At 38.8% G+C, this 13,494-nt stretch overlaps 1 protein-coding gene across 1 annotated transcript in view; it reads right to left on the reverse strand.

Annotated features, from left to right (window-relative positions):
* Positions 1-309: 309 nt before the first annotated feature.
* KCNAB1 (potassium voltage-gated channel subfamily A regulatory beta subunit 1) overlaps positions 310-13,494 on the reverse strand; it is a 148,658-nt gene continuing 135,473 nt past the window's right edge. The window contains exons 9-14 of the mRNA XM_014053021.2: positions 10,429-10,514; positions 9,449-9,569; positions 7,769-7,863; positions 4,885-5,005; positions 3,742-3,830; positions 310-2,968 (exon numbers count right to left, since the gene is read on the reverse strand). Coding sequence (XP_013908496.1) covers positions 2,879-2,968; positions 3,742-3,830; positions 4,885-5,005; positions 7,769-7,863; positions 9,449-9,569; positions 10,429-10,514 — 602 coding nt within the window. The 3' untranslated portion in view covers positions 310-2,878. The remainder of the gene's footprint in view (positions 2,969-3,741; positions 3,831-4,884; positions 5,006-7,768; positions 7,864-9,448; positions 9,570-10,428; positions 10,515-13,494) is intronic.

The following is a 13,494-nucleotide window of genomic DNA, read 5'->3' on the forward strand; positions in this document are numbered from 1 at the left end:
AAGTAGAAAGCAATTCCTGGTATACAGCAATTGAATTCATTTACATAGAATACTGAAGGAAATAGAAATATTAAAAAGGGTGGATCTATTTTTTAAAATCCTAGGAGCTTGCTTTGATCACAGGATTTCCATATGAAATTTCAAATGAACATGCTGGATGTAGAGATTGTGTCTTAGAAACCTCAGAACAATAAATGCAGGTGTTCCTTACCCCAATCCAGAAAAACATCATGGAAGTATTATGTTTTCATTACAGGAGCTCAACATATCTTGGTTAAAGAGCATCATTGGAGCCTACAGTGTCCACTAAAGTGAACAGACAATGCTGTTCTAGGTTGGAAAAAGATAATAAATTTCTGCAACCTGGATCACACAAGTGGTGTTGGTTAAATGGGCAAAACCATATAATGCTTGTACAAAGGGGAAGCCTTTGATCTCCATGAACATGGTTTGGAGTATACAGATAACTTGTCTAAATTAAGATTCCAACTGTAAAAGGAAATACGCTGATTTGTATGTCAGGAAACTTAAGATTACTAATAAATGTTCAACAGCAGAAAATAAGGAATATGTAATGCATAGTTGATACCCAGCATTTTAAAGTACTGGAGTAGTTTGGATTGTGGTCATAAATTGCAGCCTATAAATATTTAGCAAGAGACACGTTTGGATCTTTTAAACTTATTTTAAAAACGCCCAGCATTGCACCATCAGAACCGATAACAGTCTGACATTGCAGGATGATTTTTACACAGACTAGAAAAATGTTACTTTCTAGTCAGAGGCAAACTCTAAGAAACCTCTTAAGTGCCATTTATTCTGTTAGAATAAGGGTTCTTAGCTATTAAAGTGGACTATCACAATCAATGGGAAAACTGGCTTTTTCTGGGATGTAATGTCCCCGAAATGAAAACACCTGATAGAGTTCATTCTGCATTGTGTTAAAGGACGAATCCAAGTATCTATAGCCAACAAAAGCAAAATACAGAAGAGAAAGAGATACAAGCATGGTTAAGAGCTTGAAATTACACAGTATTGAAGTCCGAACATTAGTTGCCTCTTCCTCAAGTACCAGGATAATTTTGGACTTAAAAGCTTAATCAAATTGGTAAGGGTCCTTGAATGAAGGACTGCATGGGAATCTAGGCGGTGGCCAGAGATTTCATACCATTTGTTTCCTTGCATCTGCCAAGAAAATTGCATATTTTTTGTCCATTTGAAGTATCTTTCATGGAAACCTGTAAATAAAACCTGGGAAATGTGGCAGAACAGAGAGGCTCCTTTGATGCACATGGATGCCCATGCCTTTTCTTTTTTCTTTTTTTTGTACAGATTCTTAGCATATGGTGCCCTCATTTTTCAGTTTGCTTTTGCTGGCTTTTAGCCACCCAGCTGCAACAGAATAATTGTGTGTAAATAAAATAGCAGCCTTTAATATGCCACAACAAAGGCACACACAGAATCTGCACCCCAAATTCTAGAATGCAGCCCTGGCATTCATTAGTCTGGTTTAATACTTGGCCATTTTTAATATTCAGATGGACAGGATGACTGAAAAAAAGTCCAAAAAAAGTCACTTTACTTCTGTTAGTCTAATGCTGCAATAATAACAATCACAGATGCAATTTACAAATGGAATGGGGGGAGAAGGTAAGGAATCGAGCAAACAAACATCTGAGGATTTCATTGAACTGTGATAAAGTACTTTCATCTACAGGGCTATCAGAAAAGTATACAGCTCTACACACTATGTACATTTATTATACAGTTGCCTAGACATTGCCAAAAAGATTTTAGTAAAAGAGCAGTTAACTACAGCATTTCAAATTCCATTTCTGTAGGAACAATCATTTTTTCTCTTTATTTCACCGGCTAAGTGTTCTTCATCTTACAGTAATCACCATGGTATCTATTTATTTCAGTACTTAACACTTCAGAAAGCAATTTGGCTTTTTAAAAACAATGCATTACAATGCAGCCAAAATCACATTAAAATCGCGTTATTTCAATGGGATTGTATAGCAATTCCAAGCATTCTTTCTTAAAGCATTCTTGCATTGTGCTTCAAGCAAAGTTCTCAGAATGCCAGAATGGCTTATATGATCAATAAAAACAAGTTAGTCCTGCCTGCAGGTTTACAGTCTGAATCTTGCTTATAAGTGCTTGGCTGGAACAGATACATTTTTTTTAGAAAAAAATGGATGATAGACATAGATACCAATCTCCAATTCCTCAATGTTGTTTCTGTCTTTAAACAGTAAATCTTTCTTTCAGCCCAAACCCAAACTGAACAGTTTATCTAGAAATCAATTCTATTTAAAAATGCAAATGGCAAAACTTTGAACTTACCTATTGTTAAGAGAGCTTGACGAATCGAAATCCCTGAAATTGTCTAAGCTTTCAACTGTACCTGGCTTTTCATTTATTGAAAAAATATATCTATATATCCTTTTTATTTTCAAGTACCTAAGGCTTAGAAATCTTTGATTCTTTGTATTTTCACTGCATAAATAGGAAGAGAGGAAAAACAAGACTTGGCGGGGTTAGACTGTTAAGAAAATCTTATGCGAACCCCAGTGAACTGAATGTTCCTGCTTTTTTTTGCATTTTTCATTCTTTCATTAGAGTCAAATTGATCTGAGTCAAGATTAAATCCAAACTCTTAAGATTTGATATATTTTAAAAACAGGAAAGACAATTTAGTTTAGACAGATCAGCTGTGTTACTGAATTTTGGTGGAACATAACCACCTTAGAGGATCTAGTTAATTACAATTGCAGAATATTTTTTTAATTGTAACTGGATAGTATCAACTCAGTACACTACTGTGTGCAGAGCTGTTGTTTAGCCATGCAGTCCAGATTAATCATGCAGTACATTAGGATCTGTAGTCCTTTTTGCAGAAAGGTTTGTTCCCCAAAATATTATCAATTTCATTCACAATGTGAGTTGTCATCTTTGGAAGAACCTGCAGGGAAAGAAACACACATGTACTTTAATTAGTGGTGATTTGAGATTTTGAAACACAGATTAATTGCAAAGGAACCCTAGAAAAAATTGAATTCTGTAATGCCTTTAATCTCCATACGATGTCATTATTTTTTGCTTTGTTCAATCCAACAGAAGTTGAAGCTCAAATACTTTGGCTACCAAATGGGTAGAGAGGACTCATTGGAAATGGCCCTGATGTTGAGAAATATTGAAGGCAAAAGGAGAATGGGGTGGCAGGAGAAGAGATGGTTAGATAATGTGTGTCAACTCGCAAAGCATTTCTAGTCTGCTCTTGAGTTGCCATGGGCTGCAAGGGGGGAACACATTCCACACATACCTTCTTCCAGGGCTGGATCTCAGATGATCAAAGCCGGCTTGTGAGGCACGGATTTCTATAGCCCGCGGGAATACCTCGTTGGAGAATGTGATTTACAACACAGATTAACCCCACAGGGGGGTTATGGTCAAAGTTGAGCCATAAATTACATGCAGCAGAGTTGACTTCGAGTAGATGCTGACATGCTGCTGCTAATAAATAACTGGTTTTCTCTTGAAACTTGGCTCGAGACTCATGAGTTAATTAGGGCATCTGTTGGAACCTTGATAATGTCATTGATTCAATTAACATGAATTTGGGCAAACACTGGGAGAACAAGGGAGTGTGCTATGATCCATGGGGTCACAAAGAGTCTGACATGACTTAGCGACTGGACAACAACAACTAATCCCAAAGAAAACCTTTGTACTTGCCTGGATGGCACCAAGATTTTCTATCAATTGTTCGGCATTGGATGATCCAAGGAGAACAGAACTCACACCTTCATTACGAAGACACCATGCTGGGAACATGAGAAATACTCATAAGCATATATTAGCGATAGCATTTTGGAGTCAGCAAAGGTAACATTAAATTGGCAGACTTAATTCTTGGAATTATGAGTCCTTTCCACTTACCATTATTCTCTGCTTGCATCAAATTAGCAAGATTCTATAAACTGGAATATTTAGTTGGACACTGCTTTTATTTATCAGGTGATGCATTTTTTGCTTTTTTAGTTTGCTTCTGCTGCTGTTTTCTTTTTAAATTTTGGGACTAGGGTTTTATTTGCAATTATGCTCTAACACCTTTGGCTGGGGTGGAATTGAACGTAGGTCTCCCCAGTTCTGTAACCATTAGAATATACTTATTTCAGTTCATTTAAACTCTGGCTGAAATTCATGCTTGGATTTAAAAAGTGGCTATTAAATTATTTCAACACCTAAAGTATATTTAAATTAATTGGATTCAGGCTTAAAGGAGACCATCTCATTTAATAGGATTGAAATTATGAGTAATTTAAATTTTCCTGATTTTGATGAGCAATACTTAGCACAGTTAAATCTGGCTTTTAATAAAGAAATGGCAGGTTGTTAGCACTGTGTTTGACGATCCATTTTCCATTTTCTCTTGAATAGAGAGCGTCTCTTCAATGATGATGATGGATTATGACTTATAGCTACAGCTACACCCAGCCAAAGTATTCTCCTGCGTCAGAAATATTTGCTATATCGTACATAAAGTACATATAATATACACATACATTGTTAACTTAAATGTACACAATCAACATATATTTAATTGGAGGTACAAAGCCCAAGCTGTCATTTTTTTTTCTCCCCTGCATCTTATCCTGGGACCTGGACACCATTAACACTTTTACATAAGCAAATAAATGCCTACAAAAATAAAATAATGACATCACTGAAGAAAATTCTGCAAGGTACAGTATCTGTGACAGCTTGTCCCTCTGCATGAGAACAAGCTCATAATGTCAACACAGTTAAGCATCACTGAGCACAGAGATTAAAAAAAATAAGGAACTGAGGGGGGGGGCAAACCCCCAAATCCCTTACCGACTGCTAGTTGAGGTAGTGTACATCCAAGGCGTTCAGCAATTGGGAAAAGTTCCTTCAGTTTTGATTGTTGCTTTTTTCCTTCCTCGTTCACAATTTTCTCCTTTAGCCATTGATAGCACTTGCAAATCAAAACACAACAGAAGACAATTTAAGTCCACATGTCTGAATTTCAACTCCCAGAATGTCTACCTAGTTGCCACACTAGCTGAGAATTATATATTGACGTTCAGCACAAATAAGGGGCATCACATTGGAGAAGCCTGGTTTATATCAGTTCTTAATTCTCACTGTTTTGCTCATGACTGTTATTTCAAAGTTTTATCAGAAAATATATGTATTATACGTATTCAGGGTTTATCAGAAAATTGGTTTTAATCATAGTGTGACTTTTCACTGATATTAGTAAAGGTAGTTATACTAACCGTACAATGACCAGCAACCATGAATAAAATTGCTCTAACAAGAATGGTTGGAAGATGGGAGGTACCGTATTTTTCGGACTATAAGACACACCGGAATATAAGACACACCATGATTTTGAAGAGGTAAATTTTTTAAAAACGTTTTTGCATTCCGCAAGCCTTTTTTTTTTTTTTGCAAAAAAAAAGGGGCATGCAGAGCTTTGGGAGGCTTATAGAGTGCTCCTGGGGGCTGCCCTCCCGAAAAAGGAGCAAAAAACAGTCTGTTTTTCGCAAAAACGGGCCTTTTTTTGCAAAAAAAAAAAAAAGGGCATGCAGAGGCTTTGGGAGACTTGTAAAGTGCTCCTGGGGAATGAGGTGGGGGCAGAAATGGTCCATTTTTTGCTCTTTTTTGCCCTCCCCAACCCTCAGGAGCACTTTGCAAGCCTCCCAATCCCTCTGCACGTCCATTTTTGCAAAGAGGACGGGATTTTGGTAGGCCAAAAATGCTGTATTTAGTGTGTAAGACGCACCCAGATTTTCACCCTCTTTTTTTTGAGGGAAAAAGATGCATTTCATACTCTGAAAAATACGGTAAGTTTACTTCTAGGTTGTATTTAACCCAATATATTTAATTCACATACTTAATCTGAGCTAAGCACAACAAAATCTCTTGTCTATTAATCTCTTGTGTGGAGCAGCCTATCTGCCTTAAAGACCAAGCTGTGAAGCTGTAAAGGCTGCTTCCGAATACACTACAATAATTGTCATGCATTGGGTCATCCATCAAAACAGCAAGAAACTTTTACATTGTTGCCAAGAAAATTGTCTAGACATGGGTGAAATATTTAGACAAGTCTGTATGTCAACTGACAAGGTTTCCAGGTTAGAAGGCATGTCTTGAATTACTTGGGGAAAATGTTGAACTTTCACAACTCAAAGTGATGATGTGGTCAGACTAAAGCCAGAAGAGTCTGGTCACTAAAACAGAAGTTCTTTGTTTTACAAATACACTTAAGTACTTGTAAAAGTACACATAGTTGGATGAGAGAATTTTTAAAAAAGCGAAAATGAAAACAGGAATGAAGTATATGGAGTTGGAATGATCTGTGAGTGGATGAATGGCTTGAAATAAGCCACTTTATATCAGCTGATAACCCAGCGTTGCCTGGGTATTTATTTATAAGGGGGAAATGTCTGGACCAAACATAATTTCTAATATTGGATTTTCCCCCTTACCAGAGGGAGCCCACTTGTGGAGTACTGTGGAGTCGTTACCATGGCAACTTCACTGTGATGAACAGTAGAAGTTAGTACATCAATATGGCACAACAAGCTGTATCTTAACAGAACATACACACCGAGGGGTGTTAGGGGTGTCTTGCTCCCCCGCCCCCCCAGTATTTTTCTCCAGAAGGTAAGTCATCTGTGTACCAAGTTTAGTTGAAATTGCTCGAGGCATTCCAGAGTTATGCTGGAACACACAATAAATCTATTTATTGCTGAATCTTGCTTCACACACGCACGCACGCACACACACACCACACCTATTAGATAATTCAGACAGGAGGCAAATATGAAAAAAATGAGTGGCAATAATATTTTTTAAAATATTGCTACTTATGAACTCAGCTACAATCCAATAAATGATAAGATGTTATCTAGTAGAATTAGTGGCTAGCGGTAGAAATTAATCATAAACTGATACATGCATTTAATGGAGGTGCAATGATTGAAGAGACTGAGAAATTCTATTGCAAAAGGCAAAATAGTAAACTGCAACACCTAGAAACAACACAGTGCCATGAATGGATGTTTAGAATGCAAAAACTTGCGAAATGGAAGATCCTGGAACTACAGTCAGATTTTTCTTGAATAAATTTTGCTGGTCATTGACTGAATAAACATTATAGACTGACTGATTAATTTACTGAATAAATGCATACAAGTGAGATGGGCAGAGTTTTGCAAAGAAAGTTTGTTTATTGCTGAATCTTGCTTCACGCAACATAGATATAAACTCTACACATGGATGTCATCAAATGAACTGTAATGGAATAAAGCTAGCTATATATTAATAAATAGAATAGAATAAATAGAAGACGGAGAAGTGAAATACAGTCAACCAGGACATTTTCTAATTCAGATTATGGCAATATCATGATTACTGGATCAAAATATAAGGTCTAAATTTAGAAGTTCAAAGAGAAGGCACCTTGTCAGAATATAAGAACAATGTAAGGAACAGATTCAGTATACTTATGTGAAATTTGATGGGAAAAGAAACCAAAGGAATAAGAGACAATGGGAAAGTTGAGGTTTCTTCTAGAGACAAGGATACATATTGTCCTTTGTATTTATTTTATAAGTATGTAGATAACACATTGTAGGAAAATTCTCATGGTTCTGGGAACAGAAGTAGTTCGGGACCAGGTGTGAAGCTCTTGTGTGGCAGGTTGCCCAGGTAGCTATGGGACAAATACCTTCAAGGATGCCCTTGATCCTTCAGGAACACCACTGGCATATTTTCCTGAGATAATCCCACAAGCAAGAGGAGACCAAGTCATTGCTCCAACTCCTACAAAACAATCAAAGGGTGCAGAAACATGAAAACCAACACCAACAATTTTTTAAAAAACCCAAACAATAAAAGACAAAAAAAAAAACATTTACCTTAGAACAGTTACATCATTCTGAGGCTTAGAAAATGTTCAGCCATGAAAGAGATTGGGCATTTTTCAAAATAATGCAAAAATATATATAAATGAATATGTTTTTATCTCACTTTATACATTCCCATGTGAGGAACCTCAAAGTCCAGAATAAACCAGTTGTGCAATTCATTGCCTATTTTACTGAAGAGAAATGCCAGCCCTCACAGAGGTTTCCTTCTTAGAAAGCAGATTTAGGATTGCACCCAGTTTGATCTAATGGTTAAGGCACCAGTCAAGGACCAGGAGATGTGAGTTCTATTCCTATTTTAGGCATGAATGTGGTCTGAGTGATTTTGGACCAATCACTCTTTGCAATAGCGGCTAATATCTGTAGCTTGGGCATAGGATGAGGGTGAAGATTTGTTCTCCAAGCTCGTGGGTTGGTTTCCAAATGTTTTTTTTATCAGGCTAGGTATATCTTCAGTGGAGTTTAGGGGATGTCAGTATTCTTCTATTGGCACAGGACTCACAGCTGACCCATCACAAGACCCTCACTTGACACACCCATACCTGAAGCCCTTATAAACAGAAGAACACAGACACTGACATCATCTAAACTCCACTGAAAATGTTACCTTGCCTGGTAACAAAACATTCGGAAACCAACCCACAAGCTCGGAGAAGAAATCTTCATCCTCCTCCTATGCCAAAGCTACAGATATTAGCAGAGATTGAACCTTCACCCTCAATCACTCTTTCTCAATTCGCTTCATATTGTTGTTACTGTGGGGAAAATAGGAGGAGGAAGGAATATTATACCTAATATTTATTTATTATTTATAATAAATTTATTTATAAAAACAATAAAGGTAAAGGTTCCCCTCGCACATATGTGCTAGTCGTTCCGGACTCTAGGGGGTGGTGCTCATCTCCGTTTCAAAGCCAAAGAGCCAGTTCTGTCCAAAGACGTCTCCGTGGTCATGTGGACAGCATGATTAAATGCCAAAGGTGCATGAACACTGTTACCTTCCCACCAAGATGGTCTCTATTTTTTCCTACTTGCATTTTTACATCCTTTCAAACTGCTATGTTGGCAGAAGCTGGGACAAGTAACGGGAGCTCACTCCATTACGTGGCGCTAGGGATTTGAATCGCTGAACTGCCGACCTTTCTGATCGACAAGCTCAGCGTCTTAGCCATTGAGCCACTGCGTCCCTCATAAAAACAATACAGGTGGGATCAAAATAAAATCTAATCTCAGACCTTTAAGGAGTGAGAAAATGAACATCTGTAGTTTTGATATATGATAGAAAAAAGCTGCTGCAATCGCGAAGAAGCCTCGCTGTCAGTTCCTTCCGTGAACAGGGATAATTCTTCTAAGCAAAGATTTATATAGCTGTGATAATGATTGAACAGTAGGGGACAGGCACTGCCGCTGAGTATATGCTTTGGACATAAAAAGGATTAATTTCTCTTTTTTTTATGAAAGATGCTGCCCTGGTACATTACCTATCTTGTGGTATAATTCCGGCAACTGAACCTCAACTTTGTCTCTTTGGAAAAGGTGATATTCTGCTTGTTCACACACTGGTGGTATCATATTAAACTGTCTTGCTACCGAATATGCTTCCTGTTGAGAATCAGCAGCAAAAGAAAAATACATTAGCAGGGAAAATTCCTCAGGCATAAAATCATACATCAATCAAAGCCATTATTTTTCATTCCTCGTTCAGGCGTATTTATTAAGGCTCTGACACTTGATTTACTTGGTGAATACATTAAAAATATTTTGAGCAATGGAAAAAACACCGCTCTGAAGTATCTGATAGGGTTTTTTTTTAAAAATGTACAAAAACCTGCATTCTCTCAGGAGGGGCAAATCATTTGCAAAAAACTGTGCGCATTAAGGACAAAAGCACATTAGGGGGACAATTATATACAGTACCTGCCACGTACGCACTATGGCAATATGCAAATTGAAATGGTAAATTAAAAAGCTACATTTTAAAAAGCAAGTATAGCTTCAGTTGCCGGCTAACCGTGTATGAAACAGCTCTTGAATTACAAAATGATTATCGGAACATACAAATGAAGGAAGAAGAATGCATGATGAAGGTTTAGGCCTGTCAAGTTGATCCTGCATCTCACTGATGCATTGTTAATCTCTATAAACAGATGCGCTGCTGGTCATTTTTCTGCCCTTGCGGAACAAAGGAAGAATTGTAGCATGAGTCCACATTTGGTCCAATTCCAATGTTTCGACAATTTATCCCAAAGTGATAACATAAGAGACGTAGGTAATCATCTTTCAATATTTTGATGTTTTCCCACAATGAAAATACAAGACGAAAATATTTGATGGCAACATCGTGTACATGGCCCAAAAAAGTCAGACTATAGAAGCACAGCTGTTTTATGGCAGACTATTCTTGATGTTTAATTAAATGTGAATTAATTGATTATTGTTCATTTCTAAAAAGATAGATTACCATAATCTCCATGGCACTCCAGCGCGAAGTCCCCCAATACATTGTCATCCCCCGGTCAATCACATGTGTCATTGCTCGGACAATCTCTAAATCAGAAAAAAGGCAGAATTACACAAGAGATGCTAATAGATTAACAGGCTACTTCAGAAGCCAATATTTTCAATTTATGCAAGAGAAATGGAGTTCATATGATACTGGCCCAGCCTTCTTCCATTACTAGCATCTTTCACTTTGATGGAGAAAATCTGTAGAGAAAATACTGAATACATTTAGATGAATTAGGTTACACAAACTTTATCACAAGGCCTACTAGATTTTCTTCAGACCTTGCCCATGGACATAATAGGGATAGAACTATGAGTGGGATTAGGACACTGTAGTCCTCGACTTACAACAGTTCATTTAGTGACTGTTCAAAATTACAACGGCACTGGAAAAAGTGACTTATGACCAATTTTCACATTTATGATCTTTGCAGCATCCCCAAAATCACGTGATCAAAATCCAGATGCTTGGCAACTGGTTCATATTTATGACTGTTGCTGTGTCCCAATATCATGTGATTACCTTTTGAAACCTTTTGACAAGCAAAATCAATAGGGAAGCCACTTAACAACTGTGTTACGAATTTATCAATTGCAGTGATTCAGTTAACAACTGTGGCACGAAAAGTCATAAAATGGGGCAAAACTCACTTAACAAATGTCTCACTTAACACCAGAAATTTTGGTCTCAATAAATATTCCTCTTTCTGGATCTGCCTACCCCAAGGAGCAATAAATGTTATTCATATTGCAGTGGTACAAAACATTCAACATACATTGGTCTGAAGCAAGGGTCAGCAACCCACGGCTCTGGAGCTGCATGTGGCTCTTTCATCCCTCTGCTGTGGCTCCCTGTCCCCGGTTAGCTCCACAATTGATAGGGCTTTCGGTTAGGACAGGTAGAAGAAAAAGGATGCCGTGCTAGAAGGAGACTCTATAGTGGGGGAACTGAACTTCCAGTTGACTCCAGAATTGAACAGGGGACTTCCAGTTACGACCTTTGTGGCTCTTTGAGTGTTTAAGGTTGCCTGGTCTGAAGGAAGCACACCCTTCTCAAAGCATGGTAACAGGCACACCTGCTCAACCATTCTCAGATCATCTCTGCATTTACAGGCAGGAAATGCTGTTTTGCATTAATGACATTTTACGACTTATTTACAGGCAACCCAAAAAAACTTTGTGCCAAGGTGGTTTGTATTGTATTGCCTTCTATATACTTATGGATTCATGTCCCTGTATGTAGTTCACTTCTCTCATAAATGAATATCACTAACAGGTTATATATATATATATATCAGATATTATATAAGAACACTTTAAAAAGATTTTTCACACTTTCCCTTTCAATACATCTACATTCAACTTGGCCAGTAGCCATCCTAGATAAAATCCACCCTTACTCAGAAGAAAGAAAAAGCTGTTACCATGAAGCTTTCCTCATTTTTTGTGCTGTTTCTCGAGAGTTTTGCATTATAAAAAGTAGTGAGATAGTGATGTGTACATCATCACTTCAAGAGTAAAAAAAATATCTGACAGATGGAGAGGGGGGAATAACATTTGGACTGTCTCTGTTTGGCTGCCTTTCTAAAATCTTCTGGGTATGCCTATGGCTATGCAAGAGGCTGTGCCACCTTGCTTCACCAAACATGCATGCATGCCCTAAAGGCCTTAATCAAGTCACATCACACTTGCTTGGTATCTTTAAAGAATGGATACTAAAATATGCGTCTTTCTTCATTGGCATAGCTCAAATGTAAACTCTGGAATAAAGCTATTTTGAAGGTACTAACCCAGGGGTGTCAAAATCAAGGCCCAGGGGCCAGATCTGGCCTACAGTGTGCTTAGATCTGGCTGGCAGGGCCACCCTGGAAACAGCAAACAACTGATCCACAGTGTCTTTGCCAGCAAAAAGAGTCTCATGAGCTCCGTTAAAGGCTACAGTGGCTTCCTGAAAGTCTCTGCCAGAGAAAATGGAGCTCCCGAGGGCCGTGTTGCTGGCAGAGTGCTCAGGCTGCCACAGGAACCCCTGACATGAGTGATGCCGAGCTGGCCATGCCCACCCTGCCCATGTCCACCCTTTGCCTCCTAAGATCAACCACAACCATGATGTGGCTCTCAATGAAATCGAGTTTGACACCCTTGCACTAACCCAACCTGGGCATATTGCTGGACCTGTAGTTCCTACATACCAACTGGTGTGCCTGATACATTCTTTTCTAGATTCAGACAATCATTCATGGCCTGATCACCACATACACTGACTGTTGCAACATAGTCTCCGTGGTTTGCCCTTTCAAGACCACCCAGAATCCTCAGCGGGTTCTCAATACAGCAACATGGGCAGTGAAGGGTATTCCTCAGTATGCCCACATAACAACTCTCCTTTGTAAGTTACACTGGTTTCCAGTTTGCTTTCAACTACAATTCAAGGTGCTGGTCATTATCTACAACAAACCCTTACCTGGTATAAGGCCTGGGGACTGGAGGGACTACCTGTCTCCAATACTGTAGTACAGGGGTGTGTTCTGGCAGTCACTACTGCTGGTTTGCTCGTGGGTGCGCCGTGCGCTAAAAATTGTTCTGTGCATGCTCAGAAGCAAAAAACAAGATGGTGGCACCATAGGCACTGCCTGGAGAACCGGTTTGGGGGCATGGCAGTCCTGGGTTGCTGCTGGTTCCAGCGACCCAGGCCACCAAACCACTACCAATTTAGCCGAATGAGTCCGAACAGGTAGGAACCCACCACTGCTGAAGTATCTGCCTGGCTCATTTAGTCTTGTAGGGTTGGCAGTCTCCAGGTTCTTTCAATTAAACAATGTTACCTATTGGGGCCCTGGAAGCACACTTTCTCTGTCGCCCTCTGGAATAAGTCTTCCCCACTATCCAGATCAGTGTTTCTCAACCTTGGTCTACCTGAAGATGCGTGGACTTCAACTCCCAGAATTCCCCAGCCAGTTGAAGTCCACACATCTTCAGGTAGGGCAAGGTTGAGAAACACTGATCTAGATGGTCCCACTCTGCT

The sequence above is a fragment of the Thamnophis sirtalis genome, unplaced genomic scaffold (genome assembly GCF_051295495.1).
Source record: "Thamnophis sirtalis isolate CommonGarterSnake01/CBP01778 unplaced genomic scaffold, rThaSir2_p1.2 scaffold_11, whole genome shotgun sequence".
NCBI classification, from domain to species: Eukaryota; Metazoa; Chordata; class Lepidosauria; order Squamata; family Natricidae; genus Thamnophis; species Thamnophis sirtalis.